The following is an 18,624-nucleotide window of genomic DNA, read 5'->3' on the forward strand; positions in this document are numbered from 1 at the left end:
AAGCACGGAAATGGAGAGGTATCGAAACTGACTGAGGACACCATGAGAGCAGGGCATGAAAGGCCACAGACTTTGAGACTATTTTGTTTATATTGATGACGATGAAGGAAGAGGATGACGATGATGATGACGATGTTGCTATGGAGGTCCATTTTGGTTTGGGACTGCGTGACAAGACTGTACTCTACGCTTCCTGTCATAATGATATCCCGGCGTTAACCAGGCCCGAGAGATACAAACACTTGCAGTGTTGGTCAGGTAATTAGAGCAACACACCCAAAGACGCATCCTTGAAGTGGATGACACTCGACTGTGTGGTCCCAGTCTCCCCATTTAAGCCCATAGCACTCTCAACTCTGGGTAGGAGCCGGCCACGGGCCGAAAAACCCACCTCCGCTGGGATTCGAACCCGCGTCCTCCCAGCCGTCAGTCCGCGACGCTAACCACAAATGAAATGTTTTGTATATGCTTGTGTTGGCAAGGATTTTGTACTGTATGAGGGAATATGTGCATGTTGGTGGGATGGGCATGGTGTATGATAGTGTCCGAGTATTTGTGTTCAGTTCAGTGTGTGTGTGTGTGTGTGTGTGTGTGTGTGTGTGTGTGTGTGTGTGTGTGTGTGTGTGTGTGTGTGTGTGAGAAATAGAAATGCAATTGTGTATTTCTTTATCACAATATTCTTGTATAATATATGCATTTTGTTCAGTATTATTGTTGCTTTTTATCTGCTTGTTTCTTCTCTCTGTGTCTCTCTCTCTCTGTCTCCCAGTATCTGTCTCTCTGTCTCTATCTCTGTCTCTCTCCTATATTTTTTTTCCTTTTTTCATTGATGGCTTGATGAAAAAAAAAATAAAAAAAATAAAAGCAATTGTTGCTTATTCAATTTACCATCATGAAATAAAATCTTGAAATGACTTGACCACATATGCAATAACTTGACAATTTGCAGTCTCACAAAACATAACTGAGAAAGAACTAGCACTGGAAGAGAGTCGATCCCCTATCTCCTCATAGTTCTCATACCTTTCACGCATTCCCAAAGTAATCTTTTATTTATTTATTTTTTTTAAATAAAGTAACATAAAAAAAACGAAGAAAACAAATAAAAGAAAAAACAAATTATTTTAGAAAATGAAAACAAAAAAGTGGGGGAAGGGGAGGAGTTTAGGGTGGGCGCATATGCACTAGAGATATTATTGTGTCTGTGGGTGGGCGCTGGAGTCAGGTGGTGAAGGGGGCAAAGTGGTGGATGGCAAGTGGGTTGAAAGAGTGCATACTTGTCTCCCGTTATGGTTGGAAACGAGGCGGATTTCGCCAGCTGTGACGCCATATTGTGTCGTTCAGAAAGAAAAGGACGCAGACATCCGTACGTTTTCCACTTCAGAGTGGAGACTTGGCTTCGTACTTTGTTCCGAAATGGCTAGATCTGATCATGAAGATGTACTTCAGCCATTAGGCAGAACCATTCTCTCCAAGAACTCACATGAAAGCACATAACACGCCGAACTATAACACCCAAAAGGACAACAAACGGATTTGTCGACTGAACTCGTGGAGTCAAGCTGGTGGTGTCATCGGACACGGTTGACGAAGTTGCAAAATTGGCATGGAATCAGCCAGTTGCTTCTAAAGACAGCGAACATGGCATCAGAATGGACTCTAATCACGTCATTCATTATCTTAAGATGATGTTGTGACGACTTCGCTTTAGTTTGTGTCCAGTTGAAGGAGGGGGGTTGATGTTTCCATATTTGATGTTTCAAGTTGGAAAGCTTAGGGACAGTCAGACATGGGAGATCCACAGACAAGAAAAAGCGCTGCATTGAACCGCCTTAGAGGACAACTTCGAAAGAAAAGAGAATCGCTTGCAGATCAGTTTGAGTTTAAGATGTATATTTTGTTCCATTTTAAAGACAAGGTAATTTTCACTTTTTGTTTGTTTTAATTAAATCAGTAACACACTTACACAGTGCACAGTAATCACTTTTTCCCACATTTTAAAAGCCTAGTTTTGCTTTGAAGCCTTTAAAACATCTTTCCATTAGGACTTAATATTTGCTTTTAACAGATTAAAATTGCCATGTTTTGCAACTGGAGGAATGGGCTAGAGAAGTTTGTCAAGTAGGATGACAGGCTTATGTAGTGCCACTAGTGGTATTATGGGTTTAAAAAATTAAAGTTACAGAGCATGTAATGAATCGGCTTAGTCACTTGCATTATGTAAAATAGCCAAACAGCATAAACATCAAATAACATCAGATACCACATTGTTTTTATAAACCTCTAATTAAGAGTTGAGAAGTTTTTAGAGTTATCAGTGATGCATTATTTAGCATGTACTCATGTAGAGAAAATCAAATATATTTTTCTTGTACTGTGGTTGTTAGGATCTGAATATAAGTTACGCTTCAGGGTGGTGTTTGTGTCATTGTGTGTATATTGTTCATGTGTGTATACTTTTTGGTAGTTTTACATGGTCTTAATTTAGTATATATATATATATAGATCAACATCTTATTCCAGAAAAGCAGTTTCCCTCGTTGGTCTTTAAGTTTCACTACTGGGTCAGTTTTATTGTACCTTTGAAGGTTGGACAAGTGTTTTTTGTTCATAATAAATGTTGAGTCATTTCTACCCTCTCCATGGTCACATATGTTAGGAAATGATATATTATTCGGATATTTATTTGTGTTTATTTCTCATGTGACTTCAAATTAGAAATACTTATCTGTGTGTAACTAACTTGGACCTGTAGTAAAAGTAATATACTATGACTTGAGTCAATCACAACTGACCATTTCTTGAGGTCAAAGCAAACATATTGTATATTCGTAATTGTCCATGGATAGATACTTCTTTTTTCTTTTTCTTTTTAATGATTATCAAATATTTATGCAGTTAGAAAAAAATGGCAATATAACATTTAGCAAAATCCACTAGAAATTTAAATTTTTAATCTTGGTTTAGTTGAATGGGTACTTTGCTTGGGGAAGGCTACAGCTAGTAAATGGTAAGGAGAGGATGGAGCCAGAAAAGGCTATGGGACCTTCAAACTTTTTACAATTTTAGGAGTGATCATAACACCATTATTTAAGTGTCAGCTTTGAGAGGATGTTTGTGTTTCTTCTTTCTTTCTCCCCTCCCTCCACACAGAGAATGAACAGTATTCAAAAGTGGGCAGGAATTGGCGTTCTAGTGGCCAAAAGGTTGACATTTTTATGAATACATGTGCAGGGTTTAGTTTTCGTGTCATTGACACATAACAAATTTGAAATGACCATTCGGTGTGGCAGCCAGCTGGTCACTTGACATTTTAATTTTTTTTGTAAAATAGGCCATGCTATGAAGGCTTTTAAAGATTCCTCTAACTCACGTGAAACAATCCCAATTGCCTTAGTTGCTCTGCAGTTCTGAATCTGAGATGCTTCTTCACCATTTGTGAATAGCTTATGAGTTAACTTTGTTTTGAATAAGTGTGGCCTCTTCGAATAAAATTGAGATCCGATCAAGTTATGCATAAGTGCACATTTACACGCATGACCATTTTATTTTGTCATTTGAGCAGCCATACTTAGTTTTCGGGGTATGTTCGCATTCCCACAAGCAAACTTAAAAGTACTGACCTAAAAAACATCTTTAAAGTGGATTTGACCACCTACTGTTCCAGTGTATTCAAGGACAGCACATTATGATTATGCTAGCATGGTATTTATGGAAAATTTAGAGACGTTTATCAGCTGAACTCATCTGAAGATTCAGATTTCCACAAACCAGGAACGAAGAAAGTGCTTTCCTAAAGTATTTTTATGACTAGTGTCAGTGACAGTTACCATGTAGACCTGATTTCTGTTATTTGCACTGTTTTGCTTTTGTTTCTTTTTCCTTTGTATCAGTTGGACCATAATCTAAAAATGTTAGCATTTGCTGTCCACAGCAGTAAGCATGTGTTTCAGGATTGCAAAAAAAAGTTTGATAATGATTGTGATGGAAGAATTGTGGAACTGGAAGAGGAAAATTGCAAAATGGTCAAGATAATTAGATATTCATGTACCAGTACTGTGTCCATGAGGATCTGGGTTTGATTCCAGCTCTCGCCCTTCCACTTTTGAATGGAAAAAACAATATGGCATTATGAGCGTCTTGACAGTCTTTCAGATGAGACGATAAACTGATGTCCTGTGCAGTACACACCTGGCGCTCTGAAAAAGTACCTGTGGCAACAAGAGGGTTGTCCTCTAGCAAAATTATGTTGAAGTCCACTGATACACTAGGTACACAGATTTTTGCCATTATATGTATGCACTCAAGAAGCTACTAAGCATGTTGGGTTATGCTACTGGTCAGGCATCTGCCAAGCAGGTGTAGAGTAGCATATATGGATTTGTCCGAGCGCAGTGACACCTTGAGAAACTGAAATTGAAAACTGAATTGTCCTTTCTGTGTTCATCATGACACAGTAAACATAAGCACATAGTCTGTACATACTGTCTCACTCACACACACACACACACACACACACACAACACACACACACACGCTATTTATAAAGATATGGGTACCATTTAGTATGTAGGGCACACTTAGCCGATTGGTAAAGCATTTGTCCCGGGTTTGAATCTCAGTAACAGTGCCTGATGTGTAAAGGGTGGAGATTTTTCCTATCTCCCAGGTCAACAGATGTGCAGATCAGCTGGTGCCTGAACCCCCTTCTTGTGTATCACACAGAAGATCAAATAATTTATGTCAGTGTTAAGTGGTTTGGGGAAACAAGAATATGCCCAGCATTAACACCTCCAGAAACAGTATGGCTGCCTACACAGCGGAGTAAATAATTAAATTAAAAAAAAGTCATGCACGTAAAATGTTACATATCTGTATGAGTATATATGTGTGTGACTGAAACCTGATGGAATGACACATGAAAGGAATGATGAGCACACAGTGGCAGCTGTCAGCTTGACTCAGGTAGGCAGCCTGTTGTGCAAATGACCCCGTGTTTGTAAAGGGCTAAGGGCTTGGCTTTCGACCAAGGATAGGCACTATATTATATATAACTTCATGTTTCCATATCATCAGCAACAGCATACCAGTGAGTGTGATAGACAAAGTGCAAGTTCAGTTACAAATTTTGGGGGTGTGGGGTGACCTGATGAGGGTGCCAGATGAAGAAATAAGGCGGAGGTGGGGAACCTATTCATTTTGAAAATGACCTGTTGATTTTGTGTTGAACCAGTCAAATGACCTATGGTATCCAAAACAAAACCCTAACTCTGCATTTGGATGTGTTCTTTTTCCTGTTCCCAGCACCTTTTGTCTGATGAAGGGGACACATAATAGTCTGGTTTTGAACTGCTACTGTTATGTTCTTCATACCTTGTCTTGTCTGTTCTGTTAGTCTGTGTATATTACTATATGTTACTGTGTATAATATCCCTGCCCTTCTACCTTCCACCCTCCCCTCAGTGATACACTATCATAGGCTATACGTCCTCTGGTATTTGTGCAATGGGACTCTGAGTCAAATGCACTTGACAAGTTTACATAAGTGGCCTTGTATGCACTTGCCTATTTACTCTTTTTTTTTCTTCTTTTTTTACCCTAGAGCAGTGAGAGTCCGCCATAGTTATGAAGGGTTGGTAGATAGTGGGGTTTGTTTGTTTTTCTCTACTTGAACGATAAATATTTATATATTAACTGATATATAGTAACTTATTAAAATCCAGGATTTTGATTTGGAAGTCCAGGGCAACAAAGATCGCAGTGTTTGGTCTATTTTTTTTTAGGTGCATTTTTATCATTAAATACATTTCTATGATAATTATTATTATATAAATGGATAGGACTGAAAATGAGTGATAATGGAATAAATCTTTTGCTTGACCTTGTCACACTTTCACTCTTCATCAAAACATTAATTTTGGAAGGTTAGCAGTTTTACTGTGTGAGGTTTCTTACTGTTTATCTTTTTTCTTTTTAAATATCTTTTTGGTACAGATTATGCACACTAACACATTTTTTTCACACAGTTACACATATGCAAACTTGTAGTTGTATAAACTGGAATGGTGTGCACTCTCTCTCTCTCTCTCTCTCTCTCTCTCTCTCTCTCTCTCTCTCTCTCTCTCTCTCTCTCACTAAATGAATATAAATGAACAGAACATATTTCAATTATTTGATAAAATTCTTCTGCTCATATTCATGGATTTTTTTTTATTACCCTAAAAGATCCCATTCTAGGATGTAAAAAAAAGTGTTTTTATGTTGTTGTTTTTCATTATAAAATGTGAAATTATTAACAGAATTAAATAACAGTTTTGACTTTTGCAATATTAATTTTTTTTTTCATCATTTCGTTTTAAGAAATTGATTTTCATTTTTATATGAATGAATCCTCATTAGGGAAAGATACGGTGAAGTTGTGAGTAGTTTGCTTACAAAGTAGTATCAAGTACAATGGTTTGTTGTTGTTTTGTAATTATGTATACAAAATGAAAAACAACATTTGGATTAAGATGCTAAAAAGGCTTTGTCAGCAAGGCTCTTAGTCTTAATACTATAATAGTAATGCATGCAGAAATGCTCACATTTGACAAATTACTTAAAATCTTGAATCACCCCATTTACGTACATCTAGTAGCTTAAATACCTTGTGAGGTTCAGTCCATGGGGGAAATTATGTCATGAGTTTGGACCTTGTCACACAGAGACTTGCTGTGTGTTTGCTGAGTTGTAACATGGGACACAGTCTTGAATATTATTTTGTGGATTGATTATGTATGCAGTTTCATTTTGTATGTTGATTATATATCCTGTTTCATTTTTTTTAGTTGATTATATATACTAGAAAACTCTTGCTGTGTATGTCTGGGCCTCTTATGTTATTTTCTTCCTCTTCCCCTCATCCCAGGCTCTCTCAGCCTGACTTTACATGACATCAATCAAGCCAAGTAGTTTCAGGTCACCATGAACTAGCTGAACGGTCTGTACATCGCATTATTGCTATAAACAGCACTGGGTTAGTTTCACCACTGTATGATGTGTCTCAGTATACATGGTGTATTGTTTAAGCTATTTGAGTGCATATTCACTTATTCAGAAGAATAAAACTGAGTAAATACTCGTCCCCTCCTTTTTCTGCCATACCATACATACCCCCTTCACACACTTCCCTCTTACTTCAGACGTAAAAATCTTATCATAATTATGGAAGTACAGTTTTGGTTATGTTTGTGCAGTGCAAGACCGAGGCAATGTTCATTTCTTTACAGAACAATTTATAGAACTTTTGAAGAGCAGGCTAAGAGAAGCAATCCACCAACTTTCACAGATTTCAGTTTATTTCATTCAGAAGTCAAAAGGGCAGGTTTTGCCACAAATTTCAACCATGTTACATGGAAGGGGGGGGAAGGGGGAGGCTTCATTTCCCATTGTTGGTTGGGAATGTAACTGTTCTTCCTGCTTCAGGATACATGGTTTTCTTAGCATAATTACATATAAATGTTTAAAATATATTTCTAGGGAGTTAGTAAGTCTGTGAGGTAACCTAAGGAACTTTTATTTAATTCATTCATGTACAAGTCTGCTTTTAACTGACAATGGGCATAGAATAAATGCTTAATGAATTTGTGATTTAGTTTTGACAGGATGACAGTTTTAATCACAGCTATTGATTGTATGATTTTAAGCTGAAATGCTTGTGTGGTTTTTTTTTTTCAGAAAAAGACCAGTGCTGTGTTTGAAGTAGCCGAAGTTGTGCCAGTGATGACCAATAATTATGAAGAAAGCATTCTGAAAGGAGCAAGGGTGAGCATTTAAAAAGAAACTTCAGTATCTTGTGATTTGAGTTCTAGCTCTTGAGATCATTCTGCAAGATCAGATGGCTTTTTCTTTTTCTTTTTCTTTTTTTAACTCGACCATGTCTATCAGTATGAGACTGACTATCTATGATATAATTTACCATGATCAGTCTCTATCTGAAGTAAATGAATATGATAATAATAAGTTCATTTACAAAGCACGTAATTGAATTGGGTTTGCTTAAAGCGCTTTGAAATGTAACAGACCTTGAGACAGGGGTATTAGCAGTCAGTCAAGAATCTAACAGGAGGTGTCAATGAAGAAATTTGTATGGTATGGCTTTGTGGTGGTTATTTTGTCACAATACAAAGCACTGCTGTTGCCAGTCAGTCTCTGCCTTTGTGATGATGAAAATGATCAAAATAAATTACATGAAAAATATGCAGGGCAGTCTCCTATGATAAGTTTGTGGTTTGCTACTCAACACTGTTTTATCATCATAATGTGTAATTGTTTCATAACCATACAGTATTCACATGCTGTCACTCTCTCACCTCTCATAATAAAACTGAACAATTGATCATCTTATGTTTGATGTCCAGAATCTGGAGACAAGTTGGCTGTGAATACTTAAAGTAGGCATAAATGCAAATTGTTTGTGTGTTTTTTTTTAATATTGTGCAGGAGGAGGCATATTCTTTGGAAAGTTCCAAAGAGCTGCTGGAGAAAGACGTTGTACAGTTGCATGCCCCACGCTGGCAACCCATGCGGCGGGTAAGTTATGATATGGGGCTTGTATAGAAATGTTAACTTGCGTTTGTTATGTGTAACATTGTGTGTAGTTGTGTCATAATAACATTTTGTGGCCACAACACGTTTTCTGCCTACATTTGAACTTGACAGCACTCAGTAAGGCACAGATGTCTAATGTTGATTGATTGAAGCATTATTTGTAACCTTTCACTGATGTAGCAAATGTCCAGGAAATGGACACAAGTTGTGCAGACTTGTGCTCAGCTTTTTTAACTAAGGTTTGAATGGAAAGGGAGCCCTTTTTTCTGAGTATGATCCTGGCAGAAGTTTTTTCATTATTTTACAAGTATTAAAACTGTTCTATAACCAAGGCAGTGTAAATCTGTCATAGAACAAATATGATGTTATGTATCTACTTTTCTTTTTCAGTTTGTGCCAAATTTTACCATAAAAACTTCAAAATCCAGATCAGTAAAGAGGTTGTTCCAATGTTTTGTGTTTCAGGACATTCTTGGTTGTACAACAGACATGGACTACTTTCTGTGGCCACGCAACGATATTGATCGAATCGAGTGCCATGTTTTTTCCCGGTGGAAGGGGGATAATGCAGCATATAGGCCAATCATGGTAAGCTTACAGATGGTTTATAGTTGTACTAATGGATTTTCAGAATATCCTTTGTGAATTCTTTTGGTTCCGTTATTATACCAGCTTCGTGATCTTTTACTCGCATGTGTAAAGTGAGGGTGTAATCACCCTGAATTGTTTGTCTGCTTAATGTTCATGTCTGTGGTGAGTGTGGTAAAGTAACTTTACCATTAGCATTTTCCCAAACTTAGCGGGATTTTAGATAGATAGATTGATAGACAGACAGATGGTGATAAGACTTTTCCAGCCATTTAATTCATGAGGACATTGTGTTCAAGGGCACAGGCCTGTGGGTAAGATCATAATTTGACCAGCCGCCATGGCGAAGTGGTTAGCGTCGCAGACTGATGGCTGGAAGGATGTGGGTTCGAATCCCTTCGGAGGTGAGTTTTTTGGCCCGTGGCTAGCTCTTACCCAGAGTTGAGTGTGCTGTGGGCTTGAATGAGAAGACTGGGACCACACAGTCGAGTGTCATCCACTTCAAGGATGTGTCTTTGGGTGTGTTGTTCTAATTACCTGACCAACACTGCAAGTGTCTGTATCTCTCGGGCCTGGTTAACACCTGGATATCATTATGACAGGAAGTGTAGAGTACAGCCTTGTTACGCAGTCCCAAACCAAAATGGACCGCCATTTCATGTGGGCTTTCATGCCTTGCTCTCATGGTGACCTCAGTTTCGATACCCCTCCACTTCAGTGCTTGGTGAGGCCTGTCAATGTCTACAGTGTTGGCAGATTCATGGGGGGGCTGTTGTTTGAGGGACGTGGTGGCGGTCTCTTCTCTGGGAGGGACACTCACTCAGTCTGGCTCCAGGACTAAGCCATTATTGTCATTAGTAGGGGGCTTAGTAGGTGGTGTCCTAAGTACATTAAATCAGAACAGGCACCACTGAACACCACCAAAGTGACTCAGCAGCAGTGCAGGGTCTCCTCTGGAGTGAGGCCTCCTGGTGACCTAACATTGATGGTTCACTGCGGACTGCCGACACTGGAACTGTGATGGACGAACCCGGGTGTGGCCGTCTGTGGGGGAGTCTAAATGAGCGGCGTGGGAGTAATGCCACTGAAATGGTGCAGATGATGGGGCAGCAAAAAAAAAAAATCATAATTTGTCACAGTAGGAAAAGCTAGTCGTGATATTTGATGGTTAAAACATTTTTTTTAATTATCTAAGATTCACTGTTAGGGGACAAAGGCTTGGAAGCAATATACAGACTGAGTGCTTGGAAGCAATATACAGACTGAGTCTTACATCTTATCTTCCATAATAGTGATTAGAAAAGACCAGAACATGAATTATTTTGAAAATTAAGATATGAGCTGCAGTTAAAGTTAGTATGAGCCAAGACCACAGAACAGAAGAATTGAAAATGTTGGTTGATTGCTGTAGTGTATATCAGGCCACAGCCCAGTACCATTAAGTATGCTTTTGGTGTCATATACTATACCATGTCAGACTGATGCAAACTAGGCCTATCAGTTTGCTCTGCTTGGCCAAATTTCGTGCGGCTAACAGTGAAAAGACGAGCTGTCTTGCCTGGTCCACTCTTAGCCAATCAAACGCCTCTAAAAGCTATAAGCGCTGAATTATAAGTAGCTATACTTTTAAGTACAACTATACTATAAGTATACTTTCAGTCAGGCCATATTGAAAATAAGTGGGTCAGTTGAATACTGTAGTATACCAAGTCTTGTCATGGCATAGTACCATTGAAAATATATGGTTTGGTGTCATATACTGTACCATGTCAAACTGATGCAAACTAGGCCTATTGGTTTGCTCTGCTTGGCCAAGTTTTGGGTTTGTTGAATGCATTAGTATAGTATGTTGGGTCACAGCATAGTACCATTGAAAATTTGTGGGTTGGTTGAATGCTGTAGTATATGAAAAGTCGGGTCACAGCATAGTATCTTTGAAAATACATGTGGGTTGGTTTAGTGCTGTAGTATACGAAAAGTCGGGCCTCAGCATAGAACCATTGAAAGCATGCTGATGCTCCTGTTCTCTGTTATTTTCATTTCATAAGTGTGTGCTAAAAAACTAAAAGAAACATGATTTACTGTGCATATGACCATGGGTAATTCACGTGTTGAACTGTTTCACTAGATACTCTGATTGTGGGTGATTTACGTATTGCAGTGTATAACATAATTTACTATGTACTATGACTGTGGGTGATTTACGTGTTGCAGTGTGAGTTTCTATTCAGTCAGCTGGACTATGAGCGCCAGCTGTTGCGTTTGCTGCCTGGCCGAGAAAAGTCTGGACTCATTATCAACAACCCTCAGCAGACCATGTTCCTTTTTGTTGACAAGCATGTCAAGCAGGTATGGCACCTGTCAATATTTTGTTGTTGCTGATTGTTTATAGATAATAGCGAATGATTTCTGGCACCATGGGTTCACTGACACCAAATGTAACTTTGAGCAAAATGATGTTTGAGTGCACATTTTGGGAGTGCGGATTGTGTGTGTGATGAACAAAATGAAAGTTACGTATGTACTTATGTATGAGTGTGTGCATGTGAACATTTTGTGAGTGCGTGTATGTGGGGGTTTATTGGAAAAGCATGGGGTTTTGATATGACACCTTAAAAGAAATAGCACATTATTGTAACAAAAGGTTTTGGTCCATTGTTTTCTCCCTGTTATTTTACAGACAACCAAAAACAAAGTGATGCTGTTCAAGCTGTCCAGTGTCTGCCTCTACATTCCACAGGTGAGGGTTTTTGCATCATTAGCCATTCAATAACAGATAGTGGTAGTGAACAAGGGAAAGTGGCGCACCATTGCTCACCACTTAAAAAATGTTTCCCTGCAGCGTCTGACATAATCAGAAAGGTCCAGCAATTAGCCACAACCATAAAGCTGATAGTGTCTGGCTCCAAGAAAAAAAAAGTGTTTGAAGAGGGAAAAGATCCTCCCATGTTGCATTTGAGTGGTGAGTAAAGAGCCCAATGAACGAAAGGTTTGTTGCAGTGGAGGCCGACCAAAAAAAGAAAAGGCATTGATGTAGTATGGAGGGAGGTGAAGGAAACGGACATCACAGCTTTGAATTGTCTGTGGAGACTTGTTTTGTGATATTGTTTTATGAGCTTTCTGTGCTAGTCATAGTGAAAAAAGAAAATTATAGTTTTGTACTATAGAATTTTTTGTTGTTGTCAGTCTGATGAATTGGCCAAAGATTTTTTTAATTTTTGTTATTGCCTATTAGATTGTATATGTTTGTCTCTGTATGTGTATATGTGTGTGTTGCACTGTTACAATGGAAGGAAGAAGAAAATTATTCAGGGATGGCCATTTACATATATTGGGTTTGGTACATTGTTGTCACACTCAGTCTCTTTTTAGTTGACTGTTTGAGATGAGACCAGACTCATCAGTGCACTTGGTTTTTGGTAATAATATAGCACCAGCTAAACTTTCATGTAGATGTATTGTTTGTCATAGGAATGATAGTCCATTATACTCTGTTTTAGGTGATCATGTTTTGTACATTGCAGGTTGTTTGTATATATCAATACAAATTTATGACACTTTATTGGCATTTGTCCTACTGAACATGTAGATGTATTTGTTGTCTTTGTAATCATTCTCCATTATACTCAGTTTTGGGTATCATCGTATCATTCATCGTATCTTGTATATTGCTGGTAGCTTGTATATATATCAACAAAAATTTATGACACTATAATGCTGGAGGTTTTTCTCAGGCATACATTTGGAAAATCATTTTGAAGAACTTCCTGTATGTTGTCAGGATCAACTGATGAGTTGGGGAGTCGGCAGTGTGGATGACCTGCTTCCATGGAATGGGGGTGCTGAGCAGAACTAAACCTGCATCCACCCAGAGAACCACGCAGCGGCTGTCACACTCCAGCGGTCCACCACAACAGGAGAACCTCTCTCTTCCACATACACGTCATAAGCAAGACTTTGCTGACCAGTAAAATCAGTTTTTCCACTAGATCTTAGCTTGACACAGAAGGGGGGGTAATTTCATAGCATGAGATTTTATAAATTATTTTAAAGAGAGAGAATATGAGTACTTTATATTATGTGCCTGTGGTGTGAGAGCCCCCAGATCAGAGGCTTGGCTTTTGTGCAAGGATAGAAGAAACCCTGTATTCTCATGTTCTAGTCTTGAGTTGGGGAACATCACACCAGGTTTTCCTCTTGAAGAAGAATGGGACATTGAGAAAAAACGGGCACTGCATTGAAACATCTGACGGCCAAATCTCTTTCTCACATACAAATTAAACAGCACAAGAAAAGGGATATGCATAAAGTGGATCTTCTTGTTTGCTTGTAAAAAGAAAGAGGAAGTTAAAGTGTGTGTGTGTGTTTGCATGCAGAGGGTGAGGGGGAGAGAGAGAGTGTGTGTGCATGTAAAAAAAGAGTGAGTGTGAATTGCATGGACAGATTGCAACGACTACCGAACGGAAACAGTATTGCATAAGAAACAAAACTCCTGCGCACCTTTTCTTTTCTTCCTTAAAAGAAATGTTCCCACCCTAATTAATAGAGTTCTATGCAAACCACATCATGGAAATTATTCTAGTATTCAGTTTCATGTTCCTTGGTTTGTTTAGCGGTTCATCCTTTACCCTAGTTTTATACTAAATCATAGAACTTTTCAAACAGCATGTAGTGGAATGTCTGCTTTATTGATGGATTTAGTTGGGTTTAAATTTATTCTGTGCTGGAGTTGGTGAAATATCTTAAGAACAGGTGCAAAATGTTGTTTGCCTCTTTTTTCTTGGCACAGATAAATGCTGTTACAATCTGTCCCATGCCTGCTCCATTCCATCCTTCTCTGTATACATCTGTGACAAGTGACTTCATATTTAACAATATTGACACAAATACATTAAATCATATTTTGGGTGTTTTGTATCGTACCATATCAAACTGGTGCATACATTATTACATACAATTGCATTTTCACACCCATGCACACCCAGAGTTGCTCACACATACATAGAAATATTTACACACATGTATATAGTTGCATTGTAACATAGGAATGCTGAGCGCATACATGCATACACTTAACATTTTCGTATGCATCTGTCAGAAGGTCTGCCCTTGTGAAACGATGCCACAGTGTTATGTCTACTGGCACCATTGGCAGCAGTAGTTTGGTCTTCCTCTCTCTCTCTCTCCCTACACTGTGTTTCAGGCATATTTTGTCTCCCTGACTTGTATCAGCTCCCCACTCTTCCCTTCTTTGTCCCACATCCCTTCCTCCCATCACCCCCACCCTTGGTCTCTCCTTTTGGAATCGATCATAAAGAGCCTTGCTTCCATTAACTGCTGCTTTGAGAGTTGAGGGAAACCAGGCACAAACAGTTTTGTAACTGACCTTTGCTTTACCAGAACCTTTCCTTTGAAGTTAAGGCCCTTTTTCTTTTTTTTTTAATGATTTCAGTTACTTATATTTTGTTTGATTCTTGAAATTGATTGGTTTGTGTGCTTGACATGGAGGAAAAAAATGAATGAGTGGACTGTACATAATGGTTATGTGTGCACTGTGATGAATGTGCAAGAGAGAGGGAGAGAGAGAGAGGTGATTGGAGTAATTGTGATGGTATGGAATGTTAAAAAAAAAAAAAAAAAAAAAAAAGGAAAGAGAGGTGATTAAAGTGTCACACTCAGTGGAATGGCAATAAATAAATTAATGTTTAAGTGAAGTATGAAAGAGTTTTGATTTGTTGTGTGCTGTATATTGCAGCAAAATCCAAATTGGTAAAAGAAATACTATACAAATTAAGTACTTTCCATCGTGTTCAAGTGGAAGGTGCACTTGGAACAGCAAATAAAAAACATTTTTTTAAAAAGCCTGATGGTATGCATGCAGTCTACATTCATTGTGTGTGATGGACATTGACATGAAAAACATGATTAGAAAGTTAGAATTGGGTGAGGGGGGTGTCAGCATATGAAAAAGGTTCCCCTTTGCTGTTGGTTTCTTTTTTTTTTTTCTTTTTTTTTTTCTAAAAGCTGTGCTCCATTCTGTTTTCTGTTTGTGGCTTTGCTGTGACAGTTGTATCCCAGCTGCCCCCATACAAGATCGCACATTGTTTATTCAATTGCATTCTTGATTTGGCAGCCAACTAGTAGGAACTGTGAGTTCAGTCACCTGCCTTACACTGGCTCCAAGTCATTTCAGGCCTGTGAAAAATGCCAGCTTTGTTTTCACTGTGGTAGGACATGACCCACTGAGTCCTCTCCTGGTGACAATGAGCCTTGGAGTCTGGCTTCTGCATAAAGACCCACCAGATAATTACACAGAACAGGAATAGTAATTACTCTGAGGCCTTCATACTGTATTAAGTCAAGGCCTCCATGCTTACAGGGAGTATAAAGACATTCAAAATATATAGAACAGAAGAGTTGAGGCCTCCATACTAATAGTTCCAGTGTGCATAAAGACCTTCAAAATCATTGATAAGTTTTAGATGTGACAGTAGCATGAAAACGATGGTGTTGGAGATAGTTCACCATGTCACCCTGACACTGATGCTGTGGGAAATAGTTTGGTTAGTGACTGTGGGAGAGTAGGTAGGCCTAATTGAGAATTATCCACTCATAGCGACCCTCTCAACATGTGCACTGCACAGGTAACAATTCATTTGATTGTCAAATGCAGCTCCTATGTCTTTAAAGGCTTTGTGTGTGTGTGTTGATTAGTCTGTTCAGTCTTTTCAGGGTGGAAAATGTGTTTGAAATAGCAGAGGTGCCTGAAGGTAAATGTGAATGGGCAAGTTTGATTGTGAACAATGGATTTGGGTACAAATGGACAGTTGAGACAAACAAGTTTTTAATCCATTAGACATAAAATATTATTGGAACATCGTACTGTACGTTGTATTATTGGTTTTAATCAGACTTGCTCACACACACACATTTAAAGACACACACTCCACACCACATACACCCTTCTGAGAGTACTCAGCACCTGTGCAGCATTGATCACAAATAGACTTGCGTCAAAATACCATACGGTCTTATTATGAACAATACTATTTTGGAGATTCCTGTCAAAACTAACGTTCCAATCTGTCTTCAACATGCTTTCTTGAATTCTCCCAACACTGCTAACGTATATTTCATTCAACATATCCAATCAAATGAGCTATTCTAAACTGCGTCAAAGTTCAAGTTCTGCTACAGGCAAACAAGAAGTCATGCTTGCTTCCCTTGATTTTAGGATTGTGAGAGCGCATTAGTGAATTTGGTTAGAAGTGATGCGTGAAGAGAAGAAAGATCACAAAAATAGCCAGGAATAGGCTGTGTTTGACTGGTTCTTGGAAATTAATATTCATTAAGGAATCAGAATGAGGTTGAAGCAGACATTGAGTTGTGAAATGTTAAATATGTGTGTTGAGAACGCTTCTAAGTGGGGCAGCATACAAACATTGCAATCAAACACTGTTTGCAATTAGGCTTACCAACCCTAGAAAATGACAGGACTATTATTTATCGTGTCAAACTGTGACGAAAAACACACAACTGCAATCCAGTATTTACCCTTTCAATCCAGGGAGTGTACAGCCTTGACAGGCTTCTCTGTCACTGATGCAGAAATACATATAAAATGTATTGAAATCAACTGACTTTTCATCCACATTAACATGTGGACACAGCGGGAAATACTGGAGGTTAATCAATGAGTTCAAAAAGAAATCTGTGTGAGGCAGTTACATTCTGCATCTGTCACCCTATTCTTAACCATTTGAGTCTGTGGCACACACACACACACACCAGTCTGATTCAAAGTCTAGCAATAGCAGAACAATTCACAAATGATATTCAGACTTTGGGTTGATTTTGTACACACCACCCCCACAGTACTCGTGTTGTCAGTTTGCAAGGCCAAGTGGTGATACGGTTTCTGTTGAAGTGTTTGTGTTCATCATACATTAACATGCACACATCAAGAAGAGAAACTGAACACACAAAGTTACTCTTTTGCAGACTGGGCTTTTCACAGCTGCCATATGGGAATGCAAAGCATTTATTTTAGGTCTTATGCATATTCATGAACAGGTATCACTGTTACAAGTTTCAGACACTTTGTTTCGTTTCGTTCGTGTGTGTGTGTGTGTGGATCAATTCCCCTGTATATACTAGCTCATGGCTAGAAATTTGCTTGCTGACATATGACTGCCTGGAAAGTGTATACCATTTTTTTTTTTTTTTTTTTTTTTTTTTTTTGTGGAATATGCTTTGCAACTTGCTCAATTATATATGTTGGCTGCTTGCTTTTTTTTTTTTTTTAATCCCCCCCCCCCCCCCTTTTTTTTTTCTTTTTTTCCCTTCTTTTCTGTCTCTCATTTTTGGGGGATGGGTGGGTTGGGGAAGGGGTAAGCGAAGCACACCATGCTGATTATATTTGCTTAAATTTTTTTTTATTTTTTTTTTTTTAATTAAAAGTCATGTTTTGAGTAAAACTAGAGTCATTACTCAGAAGGAAAGACAAAAAACAGAATTTCTGAATCTTATTCTCTTCCCGGCCATGCCCTTCTACTTGATCTTTATAATTCATGTAACTGACAGGATATGTTAATTGGAGAGGGAGGATATGGGATAGTTGCGTGTCCATTGTTTCTTTCATTGTCTTGTGTATAATCCTTCACAGGCACCTCCCTTCTTGACCCAGTTGTAAGTGTGTGGACCTTATCTCCATCTTTCCACCCTGTGCCCTACCAGTTACAAACGACTGTACACTGTACTGCACCTGTGTGACAAGTGGCAGTCGGACAATTGTTAGAGTTTCTGTTTAAAATTTGGTAGAAAGGATTTCTTCTTTCTGTGCTGTTGTCACATCACAGAAATGTGTATTTTCCAACTATCACACGTTCTTCCCAGTGTGATGTAGCCCATCCCTCTTTTGTGAACACTGTACTTAGCCTGAAGAGTGTGCATTGTGTGCACTTTTTCAGCATTAACTCAAAATTTTTTTTAAAGTGTTACTGAAGTGCTCATTTTTTACTTGCCTTGAAAACGAAAATGAATAAGCGCCACCAGTTTGGCAACAGAATTTCAGCATGCGCACAAACAATGGACATTAATCAGCAAGCACATAAAGGAAGAAATAGCACTGGTCAATATCTCTTTCAGGACCATATTCAGGAGACAAACTTTCCATCATGTGGCCATTGAAATTTGACAACTTTTATATGCAGGGTATGCAAGATCATTCCAGAAGAACGGTTGGAGTTTTCCTGTCAGACTGAGAAATGCAGAGCACATTGTTTTGCTCTAATCCTCTGGAGTTAATAGTTCACAAGTACAGAAAAAAAATGTTGAATGAATAGATTGATTTTAGAGGTTCATTCTTTGTATTAAGATTTGATAAAGCTTCCCCATTAGCCCAGCTATTCCCATTATTCCACTATAGTTACGTCAGAATTGAGGAGG

At 38.5% G+C, this 18,624-nt stretch overlaps 1 protein-coding gene across 1 annotated transcript; it reads left to right on the forward strand.

The window, feature by feature from the left end:
- Positions 1-1,320: 1,320 nt before the first annotated feature.
- On the forward strand, positions 1,321-17,483 carry LOC143279769 (uncharacterized protein C6orf62 homolog). Its single transcript, XM_076583905.1, has 7 exons — positions 1,321-1,918; positions 7,717-7,803; positions 8,482-8,571; positions 9,055-9,177; positions 11,392-11,526; positions 11,858-11,917; positions 12,959-17,483. The coding sequence occupies exons 1-7, from the start codon at positions 1,790-1,792 to the stop codon at positions 13,031-13,033; spliced, it is 699 nt and encodes a 232-aa protein (XP_076440020.1). The 5' UTR covers positions 1,321-1,789; the 3' UTR covers positions 13,034-17,483.
- Positions 17,484-18,624: the final 1,141 nt, after the last annotated feature.

Source organism: Babylonia areolata, chromosome 3 (genome assembly GCF_041734735.1).
Source record: "Babylonia areolata isolate BAREFJ2019XMU chromosome 3, ASM4173473v1, whole genome shotgun sequence".
NCBI classification, from domain to species: domain Eukaryota; kingdom Metazoa; phylum Mollusca; class Gastropoda; order Neogastropoda; family Buccinidae; genus Babylonia; species Babylonia areolata.

Excerpts from the sequence above, each read along its gene's own strand:
- LOC143279769 (XM_076583905.1), top strand. The coding sequence starts at position 1,790 with ATGGGAGATCCACAGACAAGAAAAAGCGCTGCATTGAACCGCCTTAGA. Across the intron at positions 7,804-8,481 it reads GCATTCTGAAAGGAGCAAGG|GAGGAGGCATATTCTTTGGA; the intron begins GTGAGCATTTAA and ends AATATTGTGCAG. Across the intron at positions 9,178-11,391 it reads CAGCATATAGGCCAATCATG|TGTGAGTTTCTATTCAGTCA; the intron begins GTAAGCTTACAG and ends TACGTGTTGCAG.